Below are 14,559 nucleotides of genomic sequence, written 5' to 3'. Positions count from 1 at the left end.
ATTACCTTGGTAATAATAGCTTACACTTGTGTAGTGCTTTGTGGGAATGGTTACACACCATATTCCTTCAGGCTGTCTAGCAATGCCTAACCCATGCCATCTGTGTGGTAACTAAGATGCAAGGCCCCCCCATGAACTGTGGGGGCCCAACCTGGCACGGTAGGACCCTGCTGGGTGCAGACACGTCGCCTCATCTCTCATGGCTTTTCTGTGAGAGTCCTTTCTGTTCATTCTTCACTGCCTTCTCAAAGTGGCCCAGTCAGTGGCCCTTTTCTGCTTTTGATTAGTCAAAAAGACTTAGTTTAATTCGGCTTCACTCTGGGTGGCATTAGGGTGCTCCCCCCTACTTCATAGGGGTGCAGGCACATGGGAAAGTGCACAGAGCCCTAGGAAGAGTGGCTGTGAACTCATGCCTACAACTCTGATATTCAGGTTCTTAGCTGGGATTTGTGATGCTACATTGTTATTTGCACCATTTGGAGTCTTCCTCTTAAGCCAGGCTGTGAATGGACACAGACTGATTCTCTTGAGAACTTCTGTCTCTGACATACTTGGCAGAGGGCTTTTCAAGCCGCTGTGGAGCAGCATGAATAAATGGGGCAATGGGTGCCAGGGACAGGTATGGTGGACAGACTCCACTGTGCTAGAGTGGGACATGGGTGTCGGTGGACGTGCCCACCCTGTGTATGAACCAGCTCGCCTTGTGTGGGGAGCAGGTGCAGTGGATGTACCTCTCAGGCACATGCTCTGCTTCTCTGAGCCTTCTCCTGGTCCTCCGCAGGTATCTCTGCCTCTCCCCTGAAGATCCTCTGCACGCCAGAGGGAATCCGGCTCCAGTGTTTCATGAAGTACTTCACAGAGGAGATGAAAGTCAACTGGTACCACAAGTAAGTACAAGATCCTCCATGGCTGCGGCCAGCTGTCTTGGCCCTGTCTGTTCCTTGTGGTCTGAGGGACTGTGGCAGCCTCTGCCCAAGCAGGACAGGTGACCATGACTGTGTGGAGGTGTCCAGGAGTCACAGTCCAGGGCCCAGCCACCTGCACTGCACCCCAGTACCTGGACAGCTAAACTGAGTGGCGCCTGAGTCAGAGTCTGACCCCAGCACACAGCCTGCCGTGGGCCATGTGGCTGGCCCCTGCCCTTTGTCCCTCTGTCCCTGTCTTTATCCCAGTCAGGTGTCCAGTGTGTCAATGGTAAGCATACCCAGGGTTCAGCCCCTTAGCAAGGGACCTCCGTGTCCATGCCACTTTTGGATTTTGAAAGAGATACACTCAGTTTGAGGATTTATTTAAAAACATTTGTTAAAATGCAGTGCTAACAGAAAGCATGCTCTGGGCTGGTTTGCTGCTGACCCCTTGTGTTCCACATGTATGCTGTGACTTCTGCTTAGAAGTGTGGAATATTGAGTGTGTGTGCGTGTGTGTCTGTGTGTGTGTGTCTGTATGTGTGTGTGTCTCATGTGTGTGAGCTTTTAACACGTGTCCCATGGCCCCTGTTCTTCTGTTGATGTAGCTGTGCCAGAGAGAGGCTGCCCTGCCTCAGCTGTGTGCTGGGACTGCAGTGTGGAGGTCACATGCACTGTGCTCACCTGTGTGCACGCACAGGGGTGTGGGTGTGTGCTGTGCCCATGCTAGCGCACAGGCCTTGTGTGTCAGACTCTGTGACACGGCTTTCTGAACAGCCTTTGGAAATGCCTTGGGGCCCCACACTAATGCCTATGCTAGGCGCCTGGAAATAGGCTTCAAGCAAGAGGCCAATCGTCATGCTCACAGTCACACAAAAGAGCAGGAGCTGGATGCCACCTCGTCGAACCAATCCCTGCTCTCCTGGGAAGCAGTGGACTTTCTGGGGAGCTTATACACAGACACACAGACAGACAGACAGAGGCCAGGCAACGGGCCTGGCTGAGCGTGGGGCTGGGTCAGGGGAAAGGACACTAGATACAGAGGAAGGGGAGCTGTCCCTGCAGATTTTCAGGTTTGGCATTTCTGTGCTTTCTTTTCTCAGAATGAACATTTCCTTAGCACTTCTGTGACCAGAATGTCATCTTTTGACCTCAGACTGTTCCAAAGCTCTTAGTTGCTTGTGACTCTAGAACAGCATCAAGCTGCACATTAATTAACTTGTGCACATGTGTCCATCACAGAGCAGCCCTGGCCATCTTCCTGAGTCCTCTGTGTGGCTGGGTGTAGAGGCTGCCAGGAGTCTGGCCTGGGTGTAGTCTTTCCAGGTAGGTTTGCCGTGGGCTCAGGCAGCTGGAGGTGGTGGCCAGGCTCCAAGCTGTGGACCCTGCAGTGCTCCACGTCCAGTGACTTGGGGTCCATGGAGTGCAAAGTGAACTATTCAAGATGCAGACATAAGCAAGGAGCATGGTTCTTTGGGGGACCTGCTGGGTGACACAGATCAAGAGGGGCGGGCAATGCCGCTTCCAGACAGGCTGAGCCTCTGCTCCACCTGAGGGAGACAAGAGGAGCGCAGCTGGGTCTTCCAGAACACGGGTTCTGCTCTCTTGCTTGGAGGAGAAATTAACCCATCAGGCAGACTTGCTGGCCCACGACTGCTGCTGTGCTGACCCCTTGCGGTTCCGAAGAACCCGGCCAGGCAAGCAATTTCTTGGTCTTCGTAGGCATAAAATACAACATGCTTCCACCTCAGGCTGTGGGTGCTGCTTTGGCACAGGTCTGCCTGGGCGCTCCACCCCAACCTCCTGGACCCCTGACTCCCAGGGCCGGTGCTGCTGTTTGCCAGGCATTGACTGGGCCCCACTGCCTGTTCTTGGCCCGAAGCGACTTCAGGAAACGAGGGGGATGTGCCCAGGGGGGACGTGGCATCTGTCCCTTTCTCCCTGCAGCCTCACTGTTTCCCTTGTCTTAGTTAACAAGCATCCAAGCCCCCTCCCCCAACCCCTCTGAGGACTCTGCAAGCCCTGCAGTGGCCTCAGATTCACTACAGACCGCCAGTCCTTGGTGTGACAATGACTTTCCACGTATGTCCAGCAGGAGGCGCTGCATGGCTGTATGGTCGCTTATCTAGCTGCCCAGTTTGGACATCATCAGACACTGTGAAGGAGAGGCTGGGGCCAGGACCCATTCCAGAGGCTTCCGGCCACTTGTGTGTCTCCTGCTGCTGGTTTCCCAAAGGACCAAATTCTCTGAGAACCAAGTTCTTGGATGGATGTACAAAGGCTGCAGATGACCAGGAACAGGGCAGTGTCTCCACTGGATGCATGTTCCTGTCATGAGCTGAAATGGCTACTGCTTCCCAGTGCACCCACTGGAGGCCTCAGGGCTGTCGTGTGTCACCATAGCTGAGCAGGCAGAAACTGTCCTGTTGCAGTTTAAGGCTTCTGCTCTTTCCAGCTGCACCCTCGAAGGAACTCGAGTTTCCCTGTCTGTCTCGGCCCCCGTCTCTAATGGCTTCCCATGCAGCACGGGGTCTGTGAGGAGGAACGGGAGGCTGACTGTGAGCTCCCAACAAATTAGGGGGACCTTGTCTCAAGAAACAAGTGAAGAAACAGAGCTGAGGGTGTAGCTCAGTGGAAGAGCATTTTCCTAGCATGCTCAAGGCTCTGGGCTGAGTCCCAGTCCTACAAAAATAAAAGCAGCTCGGTAACTTCCCATCTCTGTCTCTGAACCCTGGCACCCTCACTTTGCTTTCTGTCTCTGAACTTGTCGGCTCTGGCGGCCTCACCCACCCCCATGAAGATAGTTGTCTCGTTTATTTCACGGAGTGTGCTGTCCTGGGAATCTGTCCTGACATCCTGTGCTGTCCTGGGAATCTGTCCGGATGTCCTGGGAATCTGTCCGGATGTCCTGGGGTCAGGGGTTCCTTCCTGCTAGGCCTGGACTTCTCCCTGTGCACCTTTCCATGGGTTCCGGCTGCACACCTGACTCTCGTGTCTATGCAGCCATGCACACAAAGCACCAGTGTCTCTTCCAGTCCTTGATTTTGACTTTCTGGAGCATATGCCAGACTGAAGTTGCTGGATTGTGTCATTGTTCTTTTTTCCATTTTTTAACAGAAGCCACATTTTCACTAAATACCTTACAGAATATTTTGAAGTCTGTTATGTCCTGTCCAATGTATCCTAAGTAACAATGTATTGTTAGAGTATCACTTAGCTGGAGGAGGTTTCAGGTCTAAGTTTCTGATGTGCTTAGTGGATCTATAACAGAAGAATGGGGCAGGGCCTCGGTGAGCTCCAGGGCTCCCACCAAACACACAGCACCTGCAGGGGAATCTGTGCCTGTGAGGAGGCTGTGAACTGAATGTACTCCTGTTTCTTTTAAAAGAGAAGCCAAGATCTCCTCCAGCGAGCACATGCGGGTCGGGGGCAGCGAGGAAATGGCCTGGCTGCAGATCTGTGAGCCCACGGAGAAGGACAAGGGCAAGTACACCTTTGAGATTTTTGACGGCAAAGACAACCATCATCGCTCCCTGGACCTGTCAGGACAAGGTAAGGGAAGGATGTGTCCCGTCTTCTGTTCGGGAGTTTCCAGACCCATTTAGCTGTCGGTGGGTGGAGAAGCAGCAGATGCCCCTTCTGGTTTTATGATGTTCTCTCAGAGGAAACTGGAAAACTGGTGTGTTTCTTTGGGTCCTTGTCGATTTCCCTGGGGATCGGCTGAGGGAACGGGCAACGCCCAGCACATCCAAGCTGTCACTCACACAGGAAATATTTCCTTCCAGCTTTTGATGAGGCATTCGAAGAATTCCAGCGCCTCAAGTAAGTGCTGTGTGTTTGGCTGTTACCCCTGTGTTGGGGCCTGGTGGCATGGAGTCATCTGGGTGATGTGGGGGAACATCTGTGAAGGCCAGACCACCCCTCACATGTGCCATTCCTGGGGTGCTGCAGCGATTATAGTGATTCAGTACTGAGGCCAACTTTCTGCTGCCCTGGAAAGGAGTGTGCTCCCAAAGTGGCTGTCTAGAGGGGCCATGAGCCAGGGCACCTCAGAGGACCCAACAATAGGTTTCTGGGACCAGACCATACAGCGGCTTTTGAAAGAATGACTTGGGGCTGCTTACTGTGTGTCTGCGCTTTGGAACAGGCCTTGGGTATTCCCTGGTGTTCTTTATGGAGGGTGGATGGTGCGATAAATCAAATCTGACAGTGCAAAACAGAACAACTCCCAAGGTCTCCAGGGCTGCCTGGCGAATTTGGTGAAAACAATTGAACGTTTCCCACCTCTGTGTCTGCCCGCCGACCTTGGGTCAGTGCTCCCCACCGGAGGTGGGCTATATCGGGAGGGGACACCACTGGCACTCATATGTGCAGACTGCCTTTCCCCACTTTCCAGAGTGTGATAAAAACTTTGAAAGCAGTGGCCCAGGTCTGAACACGGAGCTTTTCTTGTCTTTGCTTCCTAGATAGCACAGTTAATGAGGCTTTAGGTAGCATCAGTGGTTGCACTGGCTGTCCTAAGAAATCCAGGGGTAGGTGGGTGTGCGTGGAGTGTTTGTGAGCACCAAGCCATTTTGCATGAACGACTGTGTGTCTGTGGGTTCCGGTGTCCTGGGCGGTCCTGGGGCTGCCCCACTGGGGTGCCATTGGGAGCCCTGGGTGGGCCAGCTCCTCCTCGCTCGCTGTGGCACCCCTGTAGTGGTGTGGCCTCCTTGGGCAGCAGCATCTCAGAGCTTCCTTCTCTCTCTTCTCCTCCCTGTGCCTTCCAGGGCTGCTGCATTTGCAGAGAAGAGTAAGTGTGCACTGGGGTGAGGGATGGGTGCAGTCCTGGGGGTGAAGGACCCTGTGCTACGGGGAGGGGCGTTGATTTGGGTGTCAGACCCTGACCTGCAGACTCACGTCCTCCATGCTGGCCGGGCCCTAGCCTTTCCTGTCCTCATAGCTGTGCCTGCCCATCCTTCCCTGCCCCAGAGCCCTGAAGAAATGCAGTCCCCTCCGTCCTGGGAAGCCCTGCCCTGCCCTGGCACCACTGTTCCTGCCTGTGTTGTGGTTGTTGGCCTGCTTTCTCCCTCCCCAAGGGTACTCTCTTCTCAGGGTCCCTCCCAGTCTTGTTTCTGCTGCTCTGGGTGCCAAGGGCTGCTCTGCCCACGGGCGTGATGCTCTTGTGCTTCTCACCCTCTTTCCCACTCCAGATCGTGGCAAAGTGATTGGTGGCTTACCTGACGTGGTGACCATCATGGAGGGCAAGGTGAGCAGTGTGGGCAGGGCATGTGGAGCTGGGAGGGGGCAGTGATGGCTGGGACTAGGCACATGGCCTGAACACTACTTCTGGGTCGCTTAGCCAGAGGGGGATTCCCCGTGTCCTGCTTGCCCTGGGCTACCTTTGATAATTCTGCAAGACCACAGGATAGAGTTCCGAGTATCTGGGGGCAGTGTGCAGTGCTGCCCAGCCTGCTCTCGGCCTGGGCATCTGGAATCCTTAGGGATCTCAGTATGACTCAGGCACCCAGTGTGGTGTCTCAGCCCCTTGGGGGGTACAGGGTCCCAGGCCACCTGGATCTGGGCCTGGAACAAGGAAGTGGTGCCTCCCCAGTCTATTTGTGAGGGTGTCGGCCAGTGGCTTTGAAGCTGAACAATCACAGCCTTTACAAAATGAAAGGAAAAACCTCAGTGCTATGAAGGAATGCTGGGTGGGGGGTCTCACTTCATCAATAGCTGAGGGCAGGTCTGCTCCAGCGGCTCAGTGTCATGGGACACAGACTGGGGGGGTGGGCTTATCAGGGGCACAGCCCTTCCCGTGGCAGTGCCCGTGATGGTACTGATCTGCATGTCACAAAAGATGGAACGGAGAGTTGGCAGCCAGGGGTTTTAGCCAAAGGTCAGGCGTCCACTGCCCATGTCCAGTGGACCAGCTTGAGGCAAAATGTTCTCTGGGTTCACTGGGCTGGGAAAACTAAGTCCAGGGGAGATTTGTGTGCAGGCTACATGCACCCTCTTGGAACCCAGCGAGCTACCAGGGCAGAAACCAGAATGAGCTGACCTGATCCCCCTGCTCAGTCTCCTGAGTGCCCCAAGACCCTGCCCCTCTGCCCACCGCCCTTCGTGCCTGCAGCTAGGCTAGGAGGGTTTGCTGAATGCCTCAGTGATGGCTGGTGTCCGTCAGTGTGGTAAGCTTTCCTTGTCTCCTTCCCTCCCTGTCTTCCCCCGACGAAGACCTTGAACCTGACCTGCACAGTGTTTGGGAACCCGGACCCCGAGGTGGTGTGGTTCAAGAATGACAAGGACATCGAGCTGAGCGAGCACTTCTCCGTGAAGGTGGAGCAGGCCAAGTATGTTAGCCTGACCATCACAAAGGTGACCTCGGAGGACTCCGGCAAGTACAGCATCCACGTGCGGAACAAGTATGGCGGGGAGAAGATCGATGTCACCGTCAGCGTGTACAAACACGGGGAGAAGATCCCTGACATAGTGCCGCCTCAGCAGGCCAAGCCCAAGCTCATTCCGGCCTCCACCTCAGCCTCAGCCGAGTAGGGGCCACAGCGGCCTGGGGCCTGGGAGCTGCATGCTGCGTGTGGGCACCAGGACCCAGGGCTCCACCTGTGGGCAGGCAGTGGCCACCTTAGGCTTCTGGGTTTTGCACGTGGTGACTGTTAGTTTGCATCTGTCCGAGGAACTGCTGACCCCCTCAGGGAGAAGCAGCTTGTGTGGACAGGGGGTGAAGGGAGTCAGCTGGGAACACGGCTCTGCAGGAAGCGATGCTGGCCATGTTGTCCTGTGGTGGCTTTGGCCCTTGGGACCCAGTGGCTCTGAAGCCCAAGAGGTCGGGGAGGCCGGTGTTAGCTGGTTACTCTGTTTTCTCTTGCTTTAGACAAATAAAGCTTCGAAAGACTCCATGCTGTGGTTTTCCTGTCCCAAGTGCTATCCAGGCCCACCTCCTCTCCCTGGCCTTGGGCTATGACCTTCACAGCGGGGCAGAAAGAGGTGCCCTAGCCCAGAGCCAGCCTGGTGCCACGAGCCTTGCAGAGTGCCTGTCTGTGGGCTGGATGACAGGGCTACTGACCTGGGGTGGGGCAGGGGCCCCATGACAGCACAAACCCCAAGGAGAGAGCATCAGTGTGAGGCTGAGAAAAGTCCCTTGCACCCCCAGGTTAGGGACCTTTGAACAGGAAAATAAGCACACAGGGGTGACATGGGGACAAACTCCCAACTGCTAGATGGTCAGTATGCGTTTGTGTTCTTTAAAACTGAAGAAGGAATTTTAGGAACAATGGAGATGAAGAGCAGAATATACTTACTGAGAGAAAGAAAGCTTTTATCTGTGAGAGACAGAAGGGGGCCCAAGTGGGTTGCCAAAGACTCTGTCTTTTGGACTTTTTTAGAGCAAAACCACAAAGTGAGTGGGGTCCAAGATGGGGAAACCTGGGAACTTCCAAGGTGAGAATGAGGTGGGACAGAACTGTGGTCAACCAATCAGATTAATGGTTCAGGTAAAACTGACCAAATCCGGACACATGGGGAAGCCAGTCATGCAGCAAGCAGGCACACTTAAGAGTAGCGCCTCCTTTGGTAGGGAGCTGGGATGGTGACTCCTGGCTTCCTCAAGGTGACCCACACTCATTTAAAATACCAATACTTGGGGTGCAGTTGCCTTCATTTTGTGTTTTGTCTTGAGACCTGAGGCACCTGTCTCCTCCAAGGTCACACGGCATCTTATTCTCTGTGCCTGACCCCTGAGGGCCCAGCCCTGTCTGGCTGCCTATAATAATTGTCCTTAACTCAGCTGCCTGTAAGGATGGCTCTGTCCTGGGTTAGTGTGCACTTAACCAGCAAGGGTTTCTGTGTAGAGGAAACACTTGGGTGGGGAGATCCCTGCAGCAGCCGTGGGAGGTGGGAAACAAAGTCTTGGCTGCCTGCGTCTGGCCTTCTCTAGGACAATACCCTATCTCTGAACTTTTCCTTTCTCTTTTGGAAATGCTGGCATAAAAAGCCCACCTCACATGTTACTTTAATGGTTCCTTTACAGCAGACAAAGCTGTAGTTCAGAACACTTTACTTCTTGGCCATGGAAACTGATCCAGGTTTCAGGCTGTTCTGTTGTTTTGTCGAGGTGATGGTATTTAAGCTGCAGCTTAAGGGTCCTGGTAGGAGGACCAGCGGAGCAGCCTCCCTCGGGGACAGCCAGCACTTCCCTAGTGTCCTCCCTGTCCTGTCATGCAGATGGGCTCGGTGGCTTGCTTTTCTGTGTGGGGTGACACTGATCCTGAGAATGTCCCTGGCCAGTTGGGTGCAGGCAGATGTTTCTGTACTTAATCTTTTTTGTGTTCAACAGAGTCCAATTACCTGCCTGTGTATTTGGTCATTTTTGTTTAGAAATTGTGGTTTGCAGGAGAGAATTAAGATGGCTGTGGATTTATTGACATATTTTAAAAATAGACTTCCTAGAGAGCAGTTTCAGGTTCATAGCAAAGTAAGTAGAAAGTACAGAAACCCTCCATACACCCTGCCAGGACTCACAGTTCTCCCTGAATTTAAAATCCCCACAGAGCAGGGGTCTGTCACAGATGCTGGCCCCACATGGATGCGTCCCAGGCACCCAGTCTGCAGAGAACACCAGGACTTATCCTCGGCACTGGCCATCCTGTGGGGTGCAGTCCACTTCCTGTTACTACAGGGGGCTTAGGAAGAAAAGAGGTTTGTTTTACCCAGTTCTGGAGGCTGAAGGACAGGGCCTTGGTGTCAGTTCTGGACAGGGTCTCCTGCCCAAGGAGGATTTCAGCACAGTGGATATGTGTGATGAGGGAGAGTCACAGCAGCCTTCAGGAGCCCTGCAGAGTACAGATCACGGGTCGGCCATTGGGTGAGATGTGCCCCAATTCCCTTCAAGGCCACAAGGTTCAGTGACCTGAACCCCTCCCACAAGACCATGTGGGATCTCACTGCTTCCTAACACTGGCACACTAGAAACCATGCAAGTCATGCAGCTTGCCACACAAGCTTCCGACAGGTAAACCCTTGGGGACCAGTTGGAACCTTGCCCAAGGTGAGCACTGGTTAGGACAGGTGCACACTGACCTGACAGTTGTCTCTACTGTCCGAGCACAGCCTGCAGAGTGGCTTCATTGATGTAAAAGCCCTGGCCCCTGTCGTTAGCAACCTCCAATCTTCTTAGTGTGGCATCATTTTTACTCACAAAGTTTAAACAGTTAAGCTTTTTATTTCTTAGTAATTTTAGATACAGAGGGATCTGTGAAGCCCTGGAGAGCCTGCCCCCACTCTCCTTTTGGAAAGGTAATAAAAGGCAGACAAATACAGGGCACTTCACCCTTGGTGCAGTTGTTACCAGTGAGGGCTGACCATGGTCACCCAGCTCCAGAAGGGGTTTTAGTCACTGATGTCCCATGTGTGCCCCAGGACAACAACTGTGTTTGGTTGTCCCTATCCCTTCTCTGGTCTGCGACCTGTCCTGGCTTTCTGATGCCCGTGACGTGGCCAGATGAGCTGTGGGCATCGCTTCAGCCCAGTGCGGGTGCACTGGCTCATGAGGAGGCTGAGGGAAGTGCTGTGTTCCATCAATGCAGCCTGGCGGCCACGTGTCCTCTCAGGTCAGCCCCTGGCACTTGCTGAGGTGGGGTCTGTGGCATCTGCCCCGGGAGCCACTGTGTTCCTGTTCTGTTCTGTCCTGAGGGACGGAGTCTCTGGCCTGGCCCTCACTGGAGGGAGATGTGGTGTCAAACTCTTCCTCCTGCTGGAGGCTAGGGCATCTACACGTGTGCGTGTGATGTGGGTCTCTCCTCCTCTGCTTATTTGCTCGCTCAGTCACTGGTTCCTGTCTGGGCTGTGACCGGTACTCCTGCTGTTTTGCTGCTTCTCTGAGTACCGCAGAGGCCACCTGCAGAGCTTCCCCTCCTGCCTCAAAGCCTGGGCTCCCTGCTTCCTGTGCCTGGAGAGCAGTATTTGGGCAGGTGTCCTCACCCTGCTGTACTTGTGCATGGGGTGTCACCTGAGACAGGATGCTCTGGGGAGAGCATGGAGTGCTCAGGGCCCAGCCAAGGGCTCTGCAAGCCTGGGTTCACCCTCTCAGCCGAGGTGCTCTCTGTTCTTACATTGCTTTCTGGGGCTGGTACAGGCAGCAGAGAGTGAGGTCAAGGGCAGGAGGAGAGACATGTCAGAACCCCGGCTGGGGCCTGGCCTGGCCTGGGCTGGCCCCGGGAGCGGCCTCCTCCTCTGCAGTGTGTACCTTGCCCACACCCATGAGGGAGACACCAGAGGAGGGAAATTGGACCTCACTGAGGTTCTGAGTGCCTGAAAGAGCAGTGAGCTTGTTCTAGGAAGCCCCAAAATCTGCTGCACACATGGGACACACAGTGCTTCTTCCCATGGCACCTGAGCCATGGGTTCTGTGTGCAGGACAAGTGGCCTTTTTGTCTCCATGATACAGTCATCACCCCGGGCTCATGCTGGTGCTTGACACCCAGCCTCACCTGGCTTGTCCCGTCCACAGGCAGTCCCTGGAATCCAGTTCCAGGCTGGGGTCAATGCCCTGTCCAGCAGTCTCCTTTTTACTCTTCTCAAAGGTGGTCCTTCCTCGCCTCAGTTCACCGATGACACTGAGGATCATGGGCCATTTGTCACCCAGTCCGCTCCTCATTTTTGGATTTGACCTTTGAACTGTGCATCCTAGGCTCCTCCTGCGGGGTGACTGCTCTGTCCCCCCCCCGGGGTGTTCACACTCTTACCCTCCCTGCAGATACCAGCTGTTCTATTGTGACTCCTCTCACCCTGATGAGCATGCAGCGACCTCTGTCCTCAGCCAGTCCTGGCCACTGTGTTTGGAGCAGGACAGTGACGTTTGGTCTCTCCTGTGCCCCAGCAGCAGTGCAGTGTGGGTGGATTTGCCACTTTCCTAGCTCCAGGAGGAGTCCTGGCCTCTTTGTGCCCTACGTGCCCTGCGCCCTGGTTACTTCTCCTCCAGTGCCTGCAACAGCTCAGGGCGCGGTAAGGACCGCTCTGCTGGCCTCCTGTGACTAATGTCATCCTGGAAGGGCACAGTGCTGTACCGGGGGTCCTGTCTGGGCTATGAAATGCTGGGGTGGCAGGGGTTCTGCTCAGGATACCAGTGTCCAGGCTGCCCCCCACCTAATCCCTGAGTATTTTTTTCTAGGAAATATTTTAACTCAGGTCCCTCCGTGCGAGCTGTGCAGAGTCCAAGAGCGTGGAGTCCACAAAGCAGGACTGGCTACTCCAACCCTGTCTCTCTGAGCGGGGCTCTTGTCCTTCTGCACATTTCCTTTGGGCTTGTCTTCTGGTCACGAACATGGGGTCCCTTTTTAAGGCCTCTGTAGTATTCTGCCAAGTTTCTGTGGTGAGTCCCAGGGCCAGCCTGGAATGTGGGGATGCAAGGAATCAAACACCGACACAGCACCCGGGAAAATGGCGCTGTCAAGCCCATGCTACAGGGTCCAGAAGGTCGAGGAGACTCCTGCTGCGCTGTGCTCTCGAAGGGCAGGCACCACTCGCCCTGAGGCTGTGCCTCCTGAAAGCATTGGGGACCGCCCACCTCCATTTGCAGGAAGGGCTCCTGAAGCCAGTTCAGTCCGGTTCAGTCCACTCTCAGCCTGGCTTCCAGGCTGGAAGATGGGGCTCGCTCTGTTCTGGGAGAGGTGCCATTTGTTCCCCCACCAGGGTTCACCCTCCCGAACGCTGAAGCCAGTAAGCGGCCCTCTTTGCTGGGAAGTCGCTGCTTTCTCGGGTTACTGCTGCATTCCCAGCCTTGGACAGGAGGGGGCGCCGGGTGGAGCCAGGCTGCTCGCTGCTGCCAGGCCCGGGTGACAGATGTATTCTCAGGCAGCTGTGCATTTTTCGGAGTATTTTTTTCTAGGTAATATTTTAACTCAGGAATGCAGTGGGAGTTGACATGTAAACGCTAACTACTTAGAAAATTAACAGCCGTAAATTCAAAAGCAGCACACTTACAATAATAAAAATTAAAATTCAAAGCAGCACACTTACAATAATAATGGCACTAAACAAAGGAAAGCATGCCTATTTTTGGCAAAGAGCACCGCCAGTGTCTCATTAGTCGGCATTTGTTATAAAAGCGTTTTTTTTTTTAAACGAAAATTAATGGTAACTACTTTTTAGCCAGTTGAAAGCAGATTACTGTGCTCTTGACAGGAAGAGGCGGGTAGCTGGGACTCAGTCTCCTTGGAGTGAGTCCTGGGATTCTGGGTGAGCATCACAGGGATGCTGGGATGTCCATCAGGCAGCACTGGTCTGTGCCCTGCACTTCGGCCTGTGCCAGGATGTTCTCTGCACCACAGGCTCTGGCCAGACACTCTCCTACGCTGTGGCCCTGTGCAGGGACGTGGTGCTGCCCACCTCTTCTGGACTGGACACGATGAAGGAGGCTGCTCAGGGCCCCTGCTAGTGCAACTTTCCAGTGTCCACTGGCGAAAGGTAAGTGGCCTCAGGAGGGGGTGTTGTTTGCTGTCTTGCCCAGCCCTTCATCCTGCTAGGCTGTCTGAGACTTCTAGACATGGCCGAGACAGCTGTACAGCTCCCCGATCTGAGCTGACTTTGGGGGTCTCTCCCTGACCACAGTCCCCACCTTCTCCGAGGGCTGACTTCAGGAAACTCCAGGGTCCTTTTCCAGTCCCTGTGAGGGACCAGCTGGTCTCCCACCAGGGTCAGTTTTAGTCAGGAAACCTGGTTCAGGGCCCAGGCACTGCATCCCTTTGCCTTGCACAGGGCCCTGTGGGACAGAGGAGCCCATGACAGGGAGCCAGGGAGTGATCTGGGCTTGTTTCCAGTAGGCCGCCCTTCTCCCCAGGCCTGTGGGAAACCTTATCTTGCTTAGGTATCTGTGCCGGGGGAGCTGGGCTTCTCTGCACTGGCTGTGGATGCAGGTTCAGTCCCCCAGGACCCGACCTGTCACCATGGCTTTCAGCCAGGCAGACATCTCTTGACAAACTGCTTTCATCTCCTGTGCATGCACACCTGGGGAGGCTCCAGGGCAGCTCTCAGTTCAGTTTCTGAGGTGCCTCCATAGCCACTTTTTTAGGCGGGGTCCACCAGCAGAGGAACTCTCCCTTTTCTCTACATCCTCACCAACCTTTGGTACCTTTTGTCTTTTCCAATTGCCCTGGGAACGTGCAAGAGGTGACTCTGTGTCTTGACTCAAATTTCCCTAAGGATCGGTAGTAATGAGCATTTTCCCTCTACAAATCTGTCCTCTTTCCAACAGTAACATTTAGGTCCTTTGCCCACTTCCAACCGGGGCACCTTCTTGCTGCTGAGCTGAGTCCCTACACATTTGGTCATTAGTCCCCGTCACGGGTGTGGATTGTGTAGACTTTTCCCAACCCAGGGGCTGCCTCTTCACTCTGGGTTTCCTTTTCTGAACAGAAACTGTTGCGTTTCATGCACTAGCATGTATTTACTTCTGCTTTTGTTGCCGGCTTGGGGTTTGTCTAAAGGATCCTCGCCAACATCGCCGTGCTGTTCCCACTTTTCTCCTGCAGTTCTACAGTTTCAGTGCTCACAGTGGAGCCCTTAACCCATGTGTGTTGGCTTTTGCTCTGCGCTGGGAACTGAACCCAGGGTCTTCACTGACTGATGTGTCTGCTCTTCCAAACAAATCTAAAAAACTTTGACA

The 14,559-nt window shown here is 54.3% G+C and overlaps 1 protein-coding gene across 3 annotated transcripts in view; it reads left to right on the top strand.

Moving 5' to 3' along the window:
• Myom2 (myomesin 2) overlaps positions 1–7,796 on the top strand; it is a 55,587-nt gene extending 47,791 nt beyond the window's left edge. For all 3 annotated transcript variants that reach the window (XM_003479710.3, XM_063234989.1, XM_063234990.1), the window contains 6 exons: positions 782–887; positions 4,294–4,457; positions 4,691–4,727; positions 5,675–5,697; positions 6,098–6,153; positions 7,119–7,796. In XM_003479710.3, the coding sequence (XP_003479758.1) occupies positions 782–887; positions 4,294–4,457; positions 4,691–4,727; positions 5,675–5,697; positions 6,098–6,153; positions 7,119–7,436 (704 nt within the window). In that variant the 3' untranslated portion in view covers positions 7,437–7,796. The remainder of the gene's footprint in view (positions 1–781; positions 888–4,293; positions 4,458–4,690; positions 4,728–5,674; positions 5,698–6,097; positions 6,154–7,118) is intronic.
• Positions 7,797–14,559: the final 6,763 nt, after the last annotated feature.

Source organism: Cavia porcellus, unplaced genomic scaffold, assembly GCF_034190915.1.
Source record: "Cavia porcellus strain 051 isolate PalLab524CR breed Dunkin Hartley unplaced genomic scaffold, mCavPor4.1 scaffold_24, whole genome shotgun sequence".
Lineage (NCBI taxonomy): Eukaryota > Metazoa > Chordata > Mammalia > Rodentia > Caviidae > Cavia > Cavia porcellus.
This window is presented reverse-complemented; position numbering and strand designations above follow the sequence as displayed.